Source organism: Littorina saxatilis, linkage group LG9 (genome assembly GCF_037325665.1).
Source record: "Littorina saxatilis isolate snail1 linkage group LG9, US_GU_Lsax_2.0, whole genome shotgun sequence".
Classification (NCBI taxonomy): domain Eukaryota; kingdom Metazoa; phylum Mollusca; class Gastropoda; order Littorinimorpha; family Littorinidae; genus Littorina; species Littorina saxatilis.
This window is the reverse complement of record NC_090253.1, coordinates 30,710,223-30,726,408: the sequence shown is the minus strand read 5'-3', so window position 1 is coordinate 30,726,408 and position 16,186 is coordinate 30,710,223. Positions and strand designations below refer to the sequence as shown.

The 16,186-nt window shown below is 42.1% G+C and overlaps 2 protein-coding genes across 4 annotated transcripts in view; both read left to right on the top strand.

The window, feature by feature from the left end:
* The first annotated feature begins 2,015 nt into the window (after window positions 1-2,015).
* Window positions 2,016-5,202, top strand: LOC138977180 (uncharacterized). The gene is made up of 4 exons (XM_070350088.1): window positions 2,016-2,114; window positions 2,424-3,086; window positions 3,814-4,542; window positions 5,173-5,202. The coding sequence occupies exons 1-4, from the start codon at window positions 2,016-2,018 to the stop codon at window positions 5,200-5,202; spliced, it is 1,521 nt and encodes a 506-aa protein (XP_070206189.1).
* LOC138975851 (probable methyltransferase-like protein 24) overlaps window positions 3,877-16,186 on the top strand; it is a gene marked incomplete at its 3' end in the record, with an annotated part of 63,042 nt that continues 50,732 nt past the window's right edge. Inside the window, 2 exon segments of one of the 3 annotated variants that reach the window (XM_070348618.1) lie at window positions 3,877-5,012; window positions 12,013-12,097. 3 annotated transcript variants of the gene reach the window in all.

Genomic DNA, 16,186 nt, shown 5'->3' with positions numbered 1-16,186 from the left:
AGCATTCCCGTCGCGAATACACAGGGCTTGCCAAGCAACGACACAGCCACTCGGCTCGGCTGTTTGTTTCCCCGCAGTGAAACAAAACTATGCACACACACAAACACACTCTAGGCAAAAAAGCGCAGCGGAGTCCTCAGTTTGAGTCAAGACTTCTCAAAGGCGATACGAATCCTAGGCCTAGTTGCCTGCGCTCACTCTGGAATGCGGCTGCAGTGACATGTGACACAGCCCCTCCCCCCATCGCACATCTCCCCATCCCTGCCGCCACCACACTCACTCAGTCCGAGACAAGTAAGACTTTTCCAGGGCGATACACCTTCGCAACGGACGTCGTAGGACAGCACTCAATCAAAGCATTAGCTGCAGTGACGTGCGGAACTGCCTCCTCCACCCCCACCAACACACCCCCACCCACACACACACACACCCACACACACATACACACACACACACACACACACACATACACACATTCTAGCGAAGAAAATACAGAATGTCCTTCTTTTGAGTCAAGACTAATGTGATGCCACTCCGGCGTTGCGTTGGTCACAGTCCTGCTTCAGTGACATGTGACATTTTCACCGTCCCGAACCCTACCCCCAACTCCTAACACACATTCTAGCGAAGAAAGCGCAGAAGACCCATTGTTTCGAGTCAAGACTTCCTTTAAGGCGAGTTGCGTTGATCATGGCGGCCTGCAATCAACTAAAGTCGTAGCAGTAGTGACACCCCCCCCTTACACACATACACAAATACATACACAAATATACACACACACACACACACACACACACACACACACTCACAAACACATTCGCATACATACACACACATGCACGCACGCACACACACACACACACACACACACGCACACACACATGCACGCACGCACACACACACACACACACACACACACACACACACACACACACACACACACACTGCTGACAGAACCACACACGCACACGCACTTCAGTAACTGCAGAAAGCACAGAAGATCTATTAATTTTAGTCACGACTTCTGTGAGATACTAATTCGTTGTTGCGTTGGTCACAGGCTCGCTGCCGTCTACCCCCCCCCCCCCCTCCACCCGCTCCTTATTACACACACACGCCAGTGAGGAAAATACTGATTATCCATCGGTTTAATCACGATTTCTTCCGAGCGATACAACGGTGTCGATACGTTTGTAATTAGTCTGCACACGCTCAAGGACACTCAAACGTACTAGCGAAGAGAAACACAGAATAACCCTGGGTTTGAATCACGACGTCTTTAAAGGAGATATAACTCCGTCGTTGCGTTGGTCACAGGCGTGCACTCGCGCAAGTATATAGCTGCAGTGACATGTGACACTCCCAATCCTCCTCCCCCCCCCCCCCAAACACATTCTAGAGACGAAAGCGCAGACTGATGATCCATTAGTTGGAGTCATGACTTATCTAAGGTGATAGGCCTACCACTGACTCCGTCGTTGCGTCAGTCACAGACCTGCGCTTGCTCAAGATTTTCAGCGCAGTGACATGTGACAACGCACACCCCTCAACCCCCCCCCCCCCCACCGCGTCCCAACACGCAAACATACAACGAAAAAAGCGGAAAAGATTCGTAAGTTTGAGTCACGACTTACGTAAAGTGATACCACTCCGCCTTCGCGTTGGTCATAGGCATGCACACGCCCAAGGATGTAGATACAGTGACACGTGACAATCCCCCTTCCCGCTCCACTCCCTTCCCTTTCCCCTTCCCCTTCCCCAGCGAAGAACGCGCAGAAGTTCCGTCAGTTTGAGTCACGACCTCTCTTCAGTGACACCACCACCCTGTCGTTGCGCTGGTCACAGGCCTGCAAACGCCCAAGGATGTCACTGCAGTGACATATGACACTCCCATCCCTCTTTCACCCCCCTCCCCCAAACCCCACTCCCCCCCCCCCCCCCCCCCGTCCCTACTCACTATCCAGCAAAGAAAGCGCAGAAGATCCATCAGGCACGACTTCTGTACAACAAGTATGATGTCACTCCGCCGTTACGTTGGTCACAGGCCCAAGGATGTCACTCCCCCTTTCCCGCTCAATCACTTTGAGTCACGTCTTCTCCCTGTCGATGCGATGGTTTGTTTGTTTGTTTGTTTGTTTGCTTAACGCCCAGCCGACCACGAAGGGCCATATCAGGGCGGTCGATGCGATGGTCATAGACCTGCAAACACCCAAGGATGTCGCTGCAATGACATGTGACCCTCTACCCCCCCCCACCCCCACAAACGCACGCACACTCACATTCCTGGGAAGAAAGTGCTAAAGTTCCGTCAGTTTGAGTCACGACTTCTGTAAGGTGATACCGTCCCCCCCGGTGCCAGCGATAGAGCGGTCCAACAGTCCCTTGCAGATGTCACCTGTGCTGAGCTCCTGACCCAAACCCAGACAAAACCCACACGGGGCCCCAGCGTCTTGGACCTTGTATTCACATCAAACCCCTCCCTCCTAAAGACCACTAGCCTAATTCCAGGCCTTGCTGATCACGATATTGTAGTCTCGAACTTTGATGTAAAGCCCCACATCGCCCCCCCTACCAAGCGTAAGTTCTACAAGTTCAAGGACGCCAGGTGGGACCAACTGAAGAGTGACCTTGAGTCTGCAGCGACCACCATTGTCAACAAGTACAACAACGGCACCAACGCCGAAGATCTTTGGACCCTTTTTAAATCGTCTCTCTTGGCCTCTGTCGATAGCTACATCCCTTCCACCATCGCTAAGAACCGTTCCTCACTCCCCTGGCTTAGTGCATCCCTTAAGCGGATGCTCCGCAGGAAACAACGACTCTTCAAGCGAGCCAAGCATAGCAAGATCTGGACGGAGTATAGAAACTTCCCAAAAATCTGTAAACGCGCTATGCGTCGCGCTGAGTGGAGCTACATAAACGATAAGATCCAAGCAGGCTTGTCCAGCAATAACACAAAACCCTTTTGGAACTTCATTAAGTCCCGCCGACAGGACAACACCGGCGTTTCCCCCTTAAAACACAAGGGCAAACTTGTAAACGATAGCGTAGGGAAAGCAAAACTTCTCCTCAACCAGTACAAATCAGTATTCACAAAGAGTGATGACTTCACCCCCCCCTCTCCCACCCCCACCCCCCCCCCCCCCCCCCCCCCGCTGTCAGCCCCATAGAGCAGATTGAAGAGACCACAGCTGGAGTAGCTAAACTGCTACGTGACCTCAACCCCGCCAAAGTCCCAGGCCCCGACAGCATACCCAACCTGGTCCTAAAGACCTGCGCCGACCAGATTGCACCTGCTCTCCGTGCAATCTTCCAGAGATCCCTGAATAGTGGTTCTCTCCCTTCCGACTGGCTCCAGGCCAACATCTCCTGTGTATTCAAAAAGGGTGATCGCCACCTCCCCGCGAACTACCGTCCCATCTCCCTCACTTCCATCCCTTGCAAACTCTTAGAACATATTATATGCCGCCACATCTTCACACATCTCGACTCGCATAACATCCTCACGCATCTAAACCATGGTTTCCGTTCTGGATTCTCATGTGAAACCCAACTTCTCACCACAACCCATGACCTCTTGACCACCTTCGACCAAAGAAAACAAGTAGATGTCGATGTGCTTGATTTTTCTAAAGCGTTCGACACTGTTCCCCACCCCCACCTTCTCCACACACTTTTCTGTTATGGCATAAACGGCCCCCTACTCAACTGGCTCACGTCCTTCCTCACTAAGCGCTCCATGAAACTGAAAGTTGTACTCGAGGGTACTTCATCCGAATCAACTACAGTTGAGTAGACTCTGGCGTCCCGCAGGGGACGATGCTCGGCCCACTACTCTTCCTTGTCCATATTAACGACCTGACAGCCTCCGTATCGTCCCACGTCCGCTTGTTCGCCGACGACTGCCTGCTCTATAGGGAAATAAACTCCTTCACGGATCACCAATCCCTGCAACAAGACCTCAGACACCTCGAAGAGTGGGCGGTTACCTGGGGCATGCGCTTCAACGCCTCTAAATGCTATATCCTCAGTATAAACAAATCCTCTGACTTCTATTACCAACTGGACAACAGCATCCTCCAAAACGTTAGATCCACTCCCTACCTTGGCATTCGCCTCTCAGACGACATGAAATGGATCCCCCACATTTCTTCTATCACTAAAAAAGCAAACTGCACCCTTGGCTTTCTCCGCCGCAACCTCCAACGCTGCCCGCCTCGTTGCCGTCAGCAGGCCTACCTCTCCCTTGTGCGTCCCCTCCTGGAGTATGGGGCGGTTGTCTGGGACCCCTACCTGAAGAAAGACATTGACTGCATCGAACGCGTACAACGTAAAGCCTTGAGGTTTATCACAGGCGACTTCAGGTCGTCGACCCCCGGCAGCGTCACCAGACTCCTAGAGAAAACTGGACTCCAACCTCTGCAACAGCGACGTCAACAACTCCGTCTGACGTTCTTCTATAGGGTGGTTGAGGGGCTGGTACCGGCACTACCATCACACCAGTTCTTAACTGAGCAGAAGCAAGGCCGTAAAATCAGGCCAGTGAGACACTCTGACCATCACACATCCAACATCGTCTCACAGTATTCAAGAAACAATTCTAGACCCTATTCAGTGCCCCAAGGCCGCACTGATCAGTTTAGGAACTCCTTTTTTGTGAAGACGGCACAAGACTGGAATCTACTTGAGGACAATATTGTAACCTCCAAAAGCATTGGCATCTTTAAAGCCAAGCTAGCAGCCGTCCACCACCATTAGGCTGCCGCACTCTCCCCCGCTGCATTTATGCCAGTCTTCTGGTACCCAGCAGCGTAACCATCAAGATCAAGATCAAGACCTCTCTGTCGTTGCGTTGGTCATAGGTGTCCAGTCGCCCAAGGATGCCCGGCGTCGCTGCGGTGACATGTGACACGATGCTTCAGTGTGTACTAGGTTGTACACAGAGGTAACTGTCGGAGGGGACAATACCAGCAGTGTATCTAACGAGAGGTGTGCAGTACGGACACGCATCGGTGAGTTTTCTAATCAGACACTTTTCTAAATTAGTGCCTTATCATTCATGGATGCATTTCTTGGTATGGTTTCCATGGCGACAGTTTTTTGTTTTCCGCTATCTATGACAACGTATGCGTATGTCAGTGTGTTCTTTGCTGTTTCCTCGTTTCTTTGTAGGATGAAATGGACATTGAGGCCATGGCGTGATGTACATGTTACCGTTGTGTGTGTGTGTGTGTGTGTGTGTGTGTGTGTGTGTGTGTGTGTGTGTATGTGTGTGTGTGCGTGCGTGTGTGCGTCCGTCCGTGCGCGTGTGTGTGTGTGTGTGTGTGTGTGCGTGCGTGCGTGCGTCCGTCCGTCCGTGCGTGTGTGTGTGTGTGTGTGCATGTGTGTGTGTGTACGTGTGTGTGTGTTTGTGTGAAAGAGAAAGAAAGGGGGATACAGACCGACAGACTGACAGACAGATAGAGGAAAAGAGGCAGAGAGAGCAAAAGTTTGTTGAGGAATATTAAAACAATCCCACCAGGTTTCCAAAGCAAAACAAACTGCAAGCAAGCACATAACAGGCCAGGTTACATCTATTGCTTACACGACACATGGCCACATACTATTTTCATGTGTACGTTTTCCAGCCAGACACAGCGATCGTATAGCATCAAGTCCATAACTTCAAGGCTTCTGCCCGACATATAATTAAAACATGTGTGACCTATTTGCAAAACAATCCATCAGACTATGCGAAATCCGAGACTGTCACAATACAGGATGTCGTACAATTTAAATTAGCTGCCACAAACCTATGTTGGCGCCATGGTGCTATAACTCGCGACTGTCATATTCTTGTCAATCTTTCCTTCCACCTGTTCAGTGATCTGTTTGAGAATTACACGTTATGTGTTTGCAATGACATAGCATGTACTTTTGTAGAAACAGATGTAAAAATGGAGATCATATTTTGACACACGATATGTGTTGGTGTCTATCCATGAGATCTGCACAGACCCTTGTCCCGGTATTTTGTATATCATAGTATATATATATATATAATAACCAAGATGATCAGGTTTGTATTTGTCCCTCGTACTTATTTTTCAGTCTCGTTATTAGGATGGCACATTTTTGTGTTGCGTGTACAGACAGATATTGATGCTGGCACTATTATTTTTAGAAATTAGGAATAATGGGGGAATAAGTTCTCTGTTCTGTGTCCATACGAATCTTTCTTTCCATGTATTTGCCGTATCAATTCCGTTTAAAAAGGATGTTCAGACGAGAAATCAGATGAAGATTATTTCACTAAAATCTCATTGTGTGTGTGCGTAAGTGTGTGTTTGTTAGTGTTAGCGTGTGTGTGTGTGTGTGTGTATGTGTGTGTGTGTGTATGTGTGTGTGTGTGTTTGTGTGTGTGTGTGTACGTGTGTATGTGTGTGTGTGTGTATGTGTATGTGTGTGTGTGTATGTGTATGTGTGTGTGTGTGTGTGTGTGTGTGTGTGTGTGTGTGTGTGTGTGTGTGTGTGTGTGTGTGTGTGTGTGTGTTATACTGAGTGGACAGTGCAGAAAGCGCAGAACGGAGCTTATCTTTACTGGGATGTCAGTCGTTCGCATGATTCCACTGGCACAGATCGTCGCCACGTTCAGAGAAACCCCGTACGCTAGTGATTGACCTGCAATGTCACGTGTAGTTTGACTCAGTATTTCGATTCAAAAGCAAGAAAAACTAGGAAGGCGACTCTTCCGTAATCCATAAGAACGTGACAGAGGTTTTTTTCCCGAACATCGTCTATTCTAACCATGCAACCTCGTGTTTAAAACCAATCCCACTCTCTCCTGCTTCATGTGTCTGTAACAAATTGAGACGAAAGTGCGGAGTCACGTCTTTTCGCTTTAAGAGCATCTCAAGTTAAACCGAGGAGGTAAAATTAAAGGCGTACTATGTAAGGAGCCATTTTGAGAACCTTAATAAGTTCAATGGACATTCGCTGTGCAGTACAGTACCCGGTGAAAGAAACGCAACTCATTCGCGCCCACTGTTGTAAGTGATATTTCGTTATTTTCAACTTGTCGTAACATATGAACCAGATAAGGTATAGACTATACATCAACAAGTCGCGTAAGGCGAAATTACTACATTTGTAGTCAAGCTGTCGAACTAACGGAATGAAACTGAACGCACTATATTTTTTTCACCAAGACAGTACAGCTTCGTCAATCCCCGCGAGAAGGAAATCGCTCACCTCCCACGTGCAAAACGCAATGATATTGACACGCCAGAATAGCGCGCAAGCGTATTGTGCTAAGCAGGAAAGTGCGCTTTTCTGTATTCGTATTAACTTTATGAGCTTGTTTTGAATACAACCTATCATATCTATATGATTTTGGAATCAGGAAACGATAAAGAATACGATGAAATAATTTTTGGATCGAATTTTTAAATTTTAATCGTAAAACTAATGAATCTATTTTCGTTAATTGTGATCACATTTTAAGAGTAAACATGACATATCTATATATTTTTAGAATCAGAATGTAATGAAGAATACGATGCAATCAATTTTAAATCTGTTTGCGAAAAATCGATTTTAATGACAACTTTAATGAGCAAACTCATTAATTAATTCTTAAGCCTCAAAGCTGAAATGCAATACCAAAGTCCGGCCTTTGTCGAAGATTACCTGACCAAACTTTCAACCAATTTGATTGAAAAATGAGAGCGTGACAGTGCCGCCTCAACTTTCACGAAAAGCCGGATATGACGTCATTAAAGACATTTATCAAAGAAAATGAAAAGAATATCTGGAGATACCATACTCAGGATCTCTCATGTCAAGTTTCATGAAGATCGGTCCAGAAGATTTCTCTGAATCGCTCTACACTCACAAACACACACACACACACACACACACACACACACACACACACACACACACACACACACACACACACACACACAGATCTTGTTCCAGCTGAGGTTATCAAAAATACCATTCCATTTTACCACACCAGCTGGGGCTGGGGCTGAGTCTGCCAGCAAAAATTCATGTCACGCAAGTACCGTATCTGCCTGTTCCTCCTACTCCCAATCCATATGACCTGTGTTTTTTCTAAGTTTATTTTTAATCCGGACATACTAGCAAAAACATTCAAAATTCTCACAGCTTCTGTAAATGATTCTTCACTTCCATCCAAACACAAAGCTGTGTCGTCCGCAAACTGAGTCATTAACATTTCACAATCACGCACATGTATACCTTTTACTTTCTCATTTTCACGCAACATGTTTGATAAAACCTCAGCGCACAGTAAATATAAATAAGGTGACAAAGGATCGCCTTGTCTTACTCCTCTGCAAATACTGAACCAGGCTGAATAAGAGCCATTTACAGAGACGCATGCCACAATATCAGAGTAAAAAGCTCGTACCCATTTTTTTTATGTCGGGGCCCAAATTTACAAAGTCTAAAACCCTATCTATAAATTTCCAAGAAATACTGTCGAAAGCTTTCTCAAAGTCGACTAGAAGGATTTGACCCGGAATCTGTTCATATTGTGTATACAAAAGGATATCATATAACAACCGGATATTTTCTCCTATGTATCTCCCCTTCATAAATCCTCTTTGGTCTGTGTGAATTAGTTTGCGCAGTACGCCTTTAATCCTGTTAGCAATACATGCTGAAGCTATTTTATAAACTGTATTTAGCAATGTGATTGGTCTCCAATTTTTAATAAACTGCTTTGGTTTCCTTCTTTTGGCAAACAAGTAATAATTCCTTGACGTTGCGTCACTGGCAAGTTTCCAGTTTCAAATCCAAAATTTAAAGAACGAACTAAAAAGGCTCCAATGTCACCAAAGAAAAATTTAAAGAACTCGATGGTGAAGCCATCGCTGCCAGGACTCTTATTATTATTCATAGCACGCAGTGCTGTATGGGCTTCACTGTAACTAATGCTACCTTCCAACATATCTTTTTCTTCATCATTTAGTTTAGTGGCATTATGAACACAGGTATCAATATTAACATCTGTTACATCATGCTTACTATAAAGCTTTTCATAGAAAAGTTTAGTTTCCTTAACAATTTCTTTATCATCAAAAACAACGGCACCATCATCTTTTTCCAAAAAACACATGCGTTTTGACACAAAGTTTCTATTTTCCAGATTACAAAAATATCTACTTGGCTTCTCCCCCTGGTGAATCCACTGGATTCGTGAACGCACCATCATACCCTGCAACTTTTTCTCACGTAATTCCATTAACCTAGAACGCTTATCTTCCAGTAACAACACAAGATCTTGATCAAGCCTTAATTTTGATTCAATTTCTGTTATTTCATTCACTAACTTTTCTTCTTCTCTATTTTCTTCTTTTTTCTTGTAGCAGGAGATATGAGATGGTTTCTCTACGAATTTCCAACAACAAAGTTTCAAAAAACAACTGATCATTAATAACAAAGTCAATACAACCATTAGACACTTCATTGATATTATCAAAGTTGTATACTGGCACCACATACTGTTTTTTTACATCAAAAATAAGCTGTTTAATAACATCCACATAAGTTCTGTCTCTCAAAAGGGAGTTATTAAATTTCCAATACTGCCTATTTTTCTTGCCAGCGTCCTCTGTCTTAAAACCAACAATAACAATAGAGTGGTCAGAGCGATAACCAGGAATAATCTTTACATCATTCACATCAGACAGCAAGGCATCAGAAATCAAAATGTAATCTAGGCGACTCTTCTGAAAAGAATTAAATCTTCTCCAAGTGTACATTTTTTTATCTGGAAAAATTTCGCGCCATACATCAATCAAATCAAAGTTATCAACAATTTCCAAGATAGTCTTTCTACTTTTGGTGCGATTAACTTCACTTCTGTAGTTTCCAGCATCAACCTTTGGATTAAGAGTTACATTCCAGTCCCCCCCAATTATAATATACTCATTTCCCATCTGTTCTATCTGGAAGAAAAAAATCTGGTTTATCGCCATCACTCGAACCATAAATATTAGCTAAGTTTACACGTTTTCCAAAAAAATCTATATCCAACAACACATAACACCCTGCTGGATCTTTGTTTACAGTGTACACCTTGTATTCAAAAGTATTGGTTAACAAAATTGCCACACCATTCTTGTTTGTCTCATTGCCTGCAACAAAACAATTGTACCCCCAGCACGAACGAATAAAGTTTTCATTATCTGCCTTCCAGTGTGTTTCTTGTAGTAAATACAAGTTGCATTTTTGTTTACGTAAATAGTCAAACACATCTTTTCTTTTTTTGTGGTCACCTAGACCATTACAATTAAAGGTGCAGATCTGAAATGAGTTGGTTGCCATCACTGTAAGTTTTTGTTTGTTTCACCAAGTAAATATAATAGCTCTGTATGGCGGTACACAATGTACAACAATACCACATGCAAATCATGAAACAGTTGCATAATGAACACAGCCGAATGTCTAGAGTAGTCAGTGCAAAATTTAATGTCATCACATGTCATCTCTACATATTGTGCACACAATAATACACATTGACATAAATACATCATCCCAAATAATTCACGTGCACTTCTCAACCTCTTCACAAAGTTACAAAAAAATCCAGTGCCGAACGAGTACAAAGCAGTCCTGACAAAGACCTCCTGTGCACAGTGCGAAAGAAGAACACGAGAGAGAGAGCAAAGATGTTTGAAGAACATTCCCCAAAGTGGGTCAACAACACAAAAAGGACTACCTGTCCTGAACACAATAGAAACACAAGACGGGACGAATATTGGTGACTCACCGCTAATGAAGGCACGAACCTGCGAAGAATTCTGAGTATACATCCACATAATCCAAGAGTTACATTCACAGACATTTAAGATTCATGATGATAAGGTTTAGGTTAGGGATCTCTGAAATTGCCGTTCACACTCGTCGTTACAAAACAGTTTATGATGTTAATAATTACATGTGTCCCTTTTGTAAAGATAAACTGGAAAATGAAGTCCATTTTGTTCTTGTCTGTCCATACTTCCATAAATTGAGAGAAAAATTCATCCCACTGAAATATTACAGACAACCAAGTGCTTTTCGACTCAGCCTTCTTTTAGCTTCAACACATGAAAAAACTGTACGTGATTTATGTTTGTATTTGTATAAAGCATTTAAGATACGAGAAACACTGTTATCGTAATTTCGTATGTAGATGTTTGCACTGATGTATCTGTTATTCACTTTTGAGAAAAATATGCACTGTTTTGAGTCTACTGAATGTAAAAATGATTCAATGCTATTGCTTTTGTTCACACCCCTTCACTAGGGGCAATGGCCTATGTGAATAAACCATCCGAATCCGAATCTCTCTCTCTCTCTCTCTTTCTATGACGTTCTCTCTCTCTCTCGCTCTCGCTCTCTCTCTCTCTCTCTCTCTCTCTCTCTCTCTCTCTCTCTCTCTCTCTCTCTCTCTCTCTCTCTCTCTCTCTTTATCTCATGCTTCATCTTATATAGGCTTATTTGCTTTTTTTTATGTATGTAGAATATGTTTATATTTGTGGCTGAATAAGTTAAACCAAAAAAATCAATAAAAAAAATTATCAAAAAAATTCATGAAAACAGAATCTTAATTTAGCCAAAGGAAAATATTAAAATAACTTGCCAAAATAATATATCAGAATGGGGAACTTAAGTTCAGGTAGGAGGGCAGTAGGAGCTTAAACCTTGTTTGATCAATTGAGTAGATTGTTGGTATGTGTCCAAGTGGAGGGGTGGTTTTGTCCAATGTGAACGCATGGCCAAATGTGAGATGATGAGCCGCATTGTTTGCATTGCACGAGAAGAGCTGTGCCTTTACACCGCAGTTTTAAACATATCTGTACTATGCAAATCTGTGAATCATGCTGTGACTTATGCAGCCCGTCAGCTGTCTTAAGAGGACAGCGGAGCCGTTTCCTTGAGTTTTGAGTAACACAGCTGTGTAACTACAGAAACACAGAAGAGAAAACAAATTGAATTGGGGTTTTTCCTTTCCAGGGGATATTGGCCATATAGGTCTGGCCACGCTTTAGTAGCAGCAACACAGATGAAAGTGGCGAGTGGGGCAACAATTTCTAATCAGGTAAAAAAAAGAAAAGAAATCCCAGTTGAGCACGTGCCAAAAATCTGATTGCTTCCTGTGCAGAGTAGGTCATGTTTTTTTTCCAAATGAATTATAGCCACTGGTGTCTTTTTCAGAAAGTCATTCACAAAACATCTGCACATAAAGCATTGAGCCTGTTGATTGTTGGTATGTTATAACATGTCATTCCACACTTTACAGTAGTGTGATGCCATGATATGTATTTGTTGTTGTTTTTCTTTCTCTCTTCCTTTTGACTAAATGTTTTAACATAGAGGGGGGAATCGAGACGAGTTTCGTGGTGTATATGTCTGTGTGTGTGTGTGTGTGTGTGTGTGTGTGTGTGTGTGTGTGTGTGTGTGTGTGTGTGTGTGTGTGTGTGTGTGTGTGTGTGTGTGTGTGTGTGTGTGTGTGTGTGTGTGTGTCTGTGCGTGCGTGTGTGTAGAGCGATTCAAAGTAAACTACTGGACCGATCTTTATGAAATTTTACATGAGAGTTCCTAGGTATGATATCCCCGGACGTTTTATATTTTATTTTTATAAACGTCTTTGATGACGTCATATCCGGTATTTTGTAAAAATTGAGGCGGCACTGTCACACCCTCATTTTTCAATCAAATTGATTGAAATTTTGGCCAAGCAATCGTCGACGAAGGCTGGACTTTGGTATTGCATTTCAGCTTGAAGGCTTAAAAATTAATTAATTACTTTGGTCATTAAAAATCTGAAAATTGTAATTAAGATTATTTTTTATAAAATGATCCAAAATTACATTTATCGTATTCTTCATTATTTTCTGATTCTAAAAACATATAAGTATGTTATATTTGGATTAAAAACAAGCTCTGAAAATTAAAAATATAAATACTATGATTAAAATTTAATTTCCGAAATCGATTTAAAAGCAATTTCATCTTAATCCTTGTCCGTTCCTGATTCCAAAAACATATAGATATGATATGTTTGGATTAAAAACACGTTCAGAAAGTTAAAAAGAATAGAGATATAGAAAAGCGTGCTATCCTCCTCAGCGCAACCGCTACCGCGCTTTTCTGGATTGTTAATGTCACTGCCTTTGCCACGAGCGGTGGACAGGTCTTGCGGAAAAAATGCAATGCGTTCAGTTTCATTCTGTGAGTTCGACTGAGCTTGACTAAATGTTGTATTTTCGCCTTACGCGACTTGTTACATTTAGTCAAGTTTTGACTAAATGTTTTAACATAGAGGGGGAATCGAGACGAGGGTCATGGTGTATGTGTGTATGTGTGAGTGTGTGTGTGCGTGTGTGTGTGTGTGTGTGTGTGTGTCTGTCTTTCTTTCTTTCTTTCTTTATTTGGTGTTTAACGTCGTTTTCAACCACGAAGGTTATATTGCGACGGGTGTGTCTGTCTGTGCGTGTGTGTGTGTGTGTATAGCGATTCAGACTAAACTACTGGACCGATCTTTATGAAATTTGACATGAAAGTTTCTGGGAATGATATCCCCGGATAATATTTTTATTTCTTTCGATAAATGTCTTTGATGACGTCATATCCGGCTTTTTGTAAAAGTTGAGGCGGCACTGTCACACCCTCATTTTTCAATCAAATCGATTGAAATTTTGGCCAAGCAATCTTTGACGAAGGCCGGACTTCGGTATTGCATTTCAGCTTGGTGGCTTAAAAATTAATTAATGACTTTGGTCATTAAAAATCTGAAAATTGTAAAAAAAAAAAAAGAATTTTTTTATAAAACGATCCAAATTTACGTTCATCTTATTCTCCATCATTTTCTGATTCCAAAAACATATAAATATGTTATATTTGGATTAAAAACAAGCTCTGAAAATCAAAAATTATAACAATTATGATCAAAATAAAATTTTGGAAATCGATTTAAAAACAATTTCATCTTATTCCTTGTCGGTTCCTGATTCCAAAAACATATAGATATGATATGTTTGGATTAAAAACACGCTCAGAAAGTTAAAACGAAGAGAGGTACAGACAAGTCGCGTAAGGCGAAATTACTACATTTAGTCAAGCTGTGGAACTCACAGAATGAAACTGAACGTAGTCCGCCACTAGTGCAAAAGGCAGTGAAAGTGACGAGCCTGTTTGGCGCGGTAGCGGTTGCGCTGTGCTTCATAGCACGCTTTACTGTACCTCTCTTCGTTTTAACTTTCTGAGCGTGTTTTCAATCCAAACATATCATATCTATATGTTTTTGGAATCAGGAACCGACAAGGAATAAGATTAAAGTGTTTTTAAATTGATTTATAAAAATTTAATTTTGATCATAATTTTTAATTTTTTTAATTTTCAGAGCTTGTTTTTAATCCAAATATAACAGATTTATATGTTTTTGGAATCAGAAAATGATGAAGAAAACTGTTAAAATTATTTTTTTATTAAACGATCCAAAAACAATTCCATCTTATCCTTCATCATTTTCTGATTCCAAAAACATATACATATGTTATATCTGGATTAAAAACAAGCTCTGAAAATTAAAAATATGAAAACTATGATAAAAATAATTGTCCGAAATCGATTTAAAAATAATTTCATCTTATTCCTTGTCGGTCCCAGATTCCAAAAACATATAAATATGATATGTTTGGATTAAAAACAAACGCAGTAAGCTAAAAAGAATAAACATACAGAAAAGCGTGTTATCCTGCTTAGCGCGACCACTACCGCACTATTCTGCATGGCTTGTCGATTTCACTGCCTTTGCCACGAGCGGTGGACTGACGAAACTACGAGTATGTGGTCTTGGTGAAAAAAGCAGTGCGTTCAGTTTCATTCTGTGAGTTCGACAGCTTGACTAAATGTTGTTATTTCGCCTTACGCGACTTGTTTCTTTCTTCGATTCAAAACTCAAAAAACGTGCTGGGTTCATTTGAGATAATTTTTATGTAAAACAAAAAAAGTGTATTGATAAAAGCCATTATTGATTTTAACGACCCACTGTCGGTCTTTGTTAGAGCTATGGTTATGCAATTATTGAGAAATAAACATATCAGTTTATCAATGACAGTGTGATGCAGCAAGCGGTCGCATTTATGCTTTTGTGCAAGATCTAAGGCCTTAAATCTAAAAAGGTGCTTTGAACCTTTTCGAACATGTTCGTCCGAAAATAAATGTATCTAATCTACACAGGTTGTGCTTTGCGTTTTCCGCATGAAAAGTTGCAGCCGCCCTTACAACTATTCAAGTGAAGGAACACAACTACAATATATGGTTTTCGTATTCAGTGATATTGCAAGACATGGCTGCACGCCAAATTTATCTGTGTCATGTTTTCTCTTTTAATCTTGGTTTTCCCAGAGACCATTTCAAGTTCAATTGCACACAAAAAAAATCCTTATTTGAAAGACTATTTTTTCAAAGCAATCTAAAAGGTATAAAACAAACATACAAACAAACAACAACAACAACAACAACAACAACAACAACAACAACAACAACAACAACAAAATAACAGCAACAACAACAACAACAACAATTAATAGTCAAGTCAAGTCAAATTTTATTTCAAGAAACCCCATGGAGGGTGAGGGGGACATGATTTGAAACATAATAGGACCATCTAAACTCTACTCCTCCCCCCCCACCCCCTCCCTGATTTTGAAGACCCTTCGGTTTGCGTTCTTTATGACTGTATCCCACCTTTTTTCCAGTTTTCTCAACTATAGAGCTTAAAAAGTAAAAGAAACAAGAGGCGAAGCCATCAAGGCTCACGTAAGAAATCGACAAACAGTAACACAAACTCAATCACTCCGTCACACATACACACACATACACACACACACACACACACACACACACACACACACACACACACACACACACACACACACACACACACACACACACACACACACACACACACACACACAGTAAGCATAGGTGAAACTGTGCAAGAAAGCGAGACCCTGGATCTGCCAATTAGTCTCGGCCCGCTCACAATAACAATGACCGAGACTTTCAGTAATTCCTTTGCGTGACGTCTAACCCTCTTACGTCATAATGTGACGTCTTCAAATAGTTTCTATCACACACGTCAAACACTTTTGACCGAGACGTAATCTTCTTATGCGAGCTT

Coding starts and splice junctions, on each gene's coding strand:
- LOC138977180 (XM_070350088.1), top strand. CDS start 2,016: ATGTCACTCCGCCGTTACGTTGGTCACAGGCCCAAGGATGTCACTCCC. Junction 2,115..2,423: donor TTCTCCCTGTCGATGCGATG/GTTTGTTTGTTT, acceptor ACCCAAACCCAG/ACAAAACCCACACGGGGCCC. Junction 4,543..5,172: donor AAGGCCGTAAAATCAGGCCA/GTGAGACACTCT, acceptor GTTTCTTTGTAG/GATGAAATGGACATTGAGGC.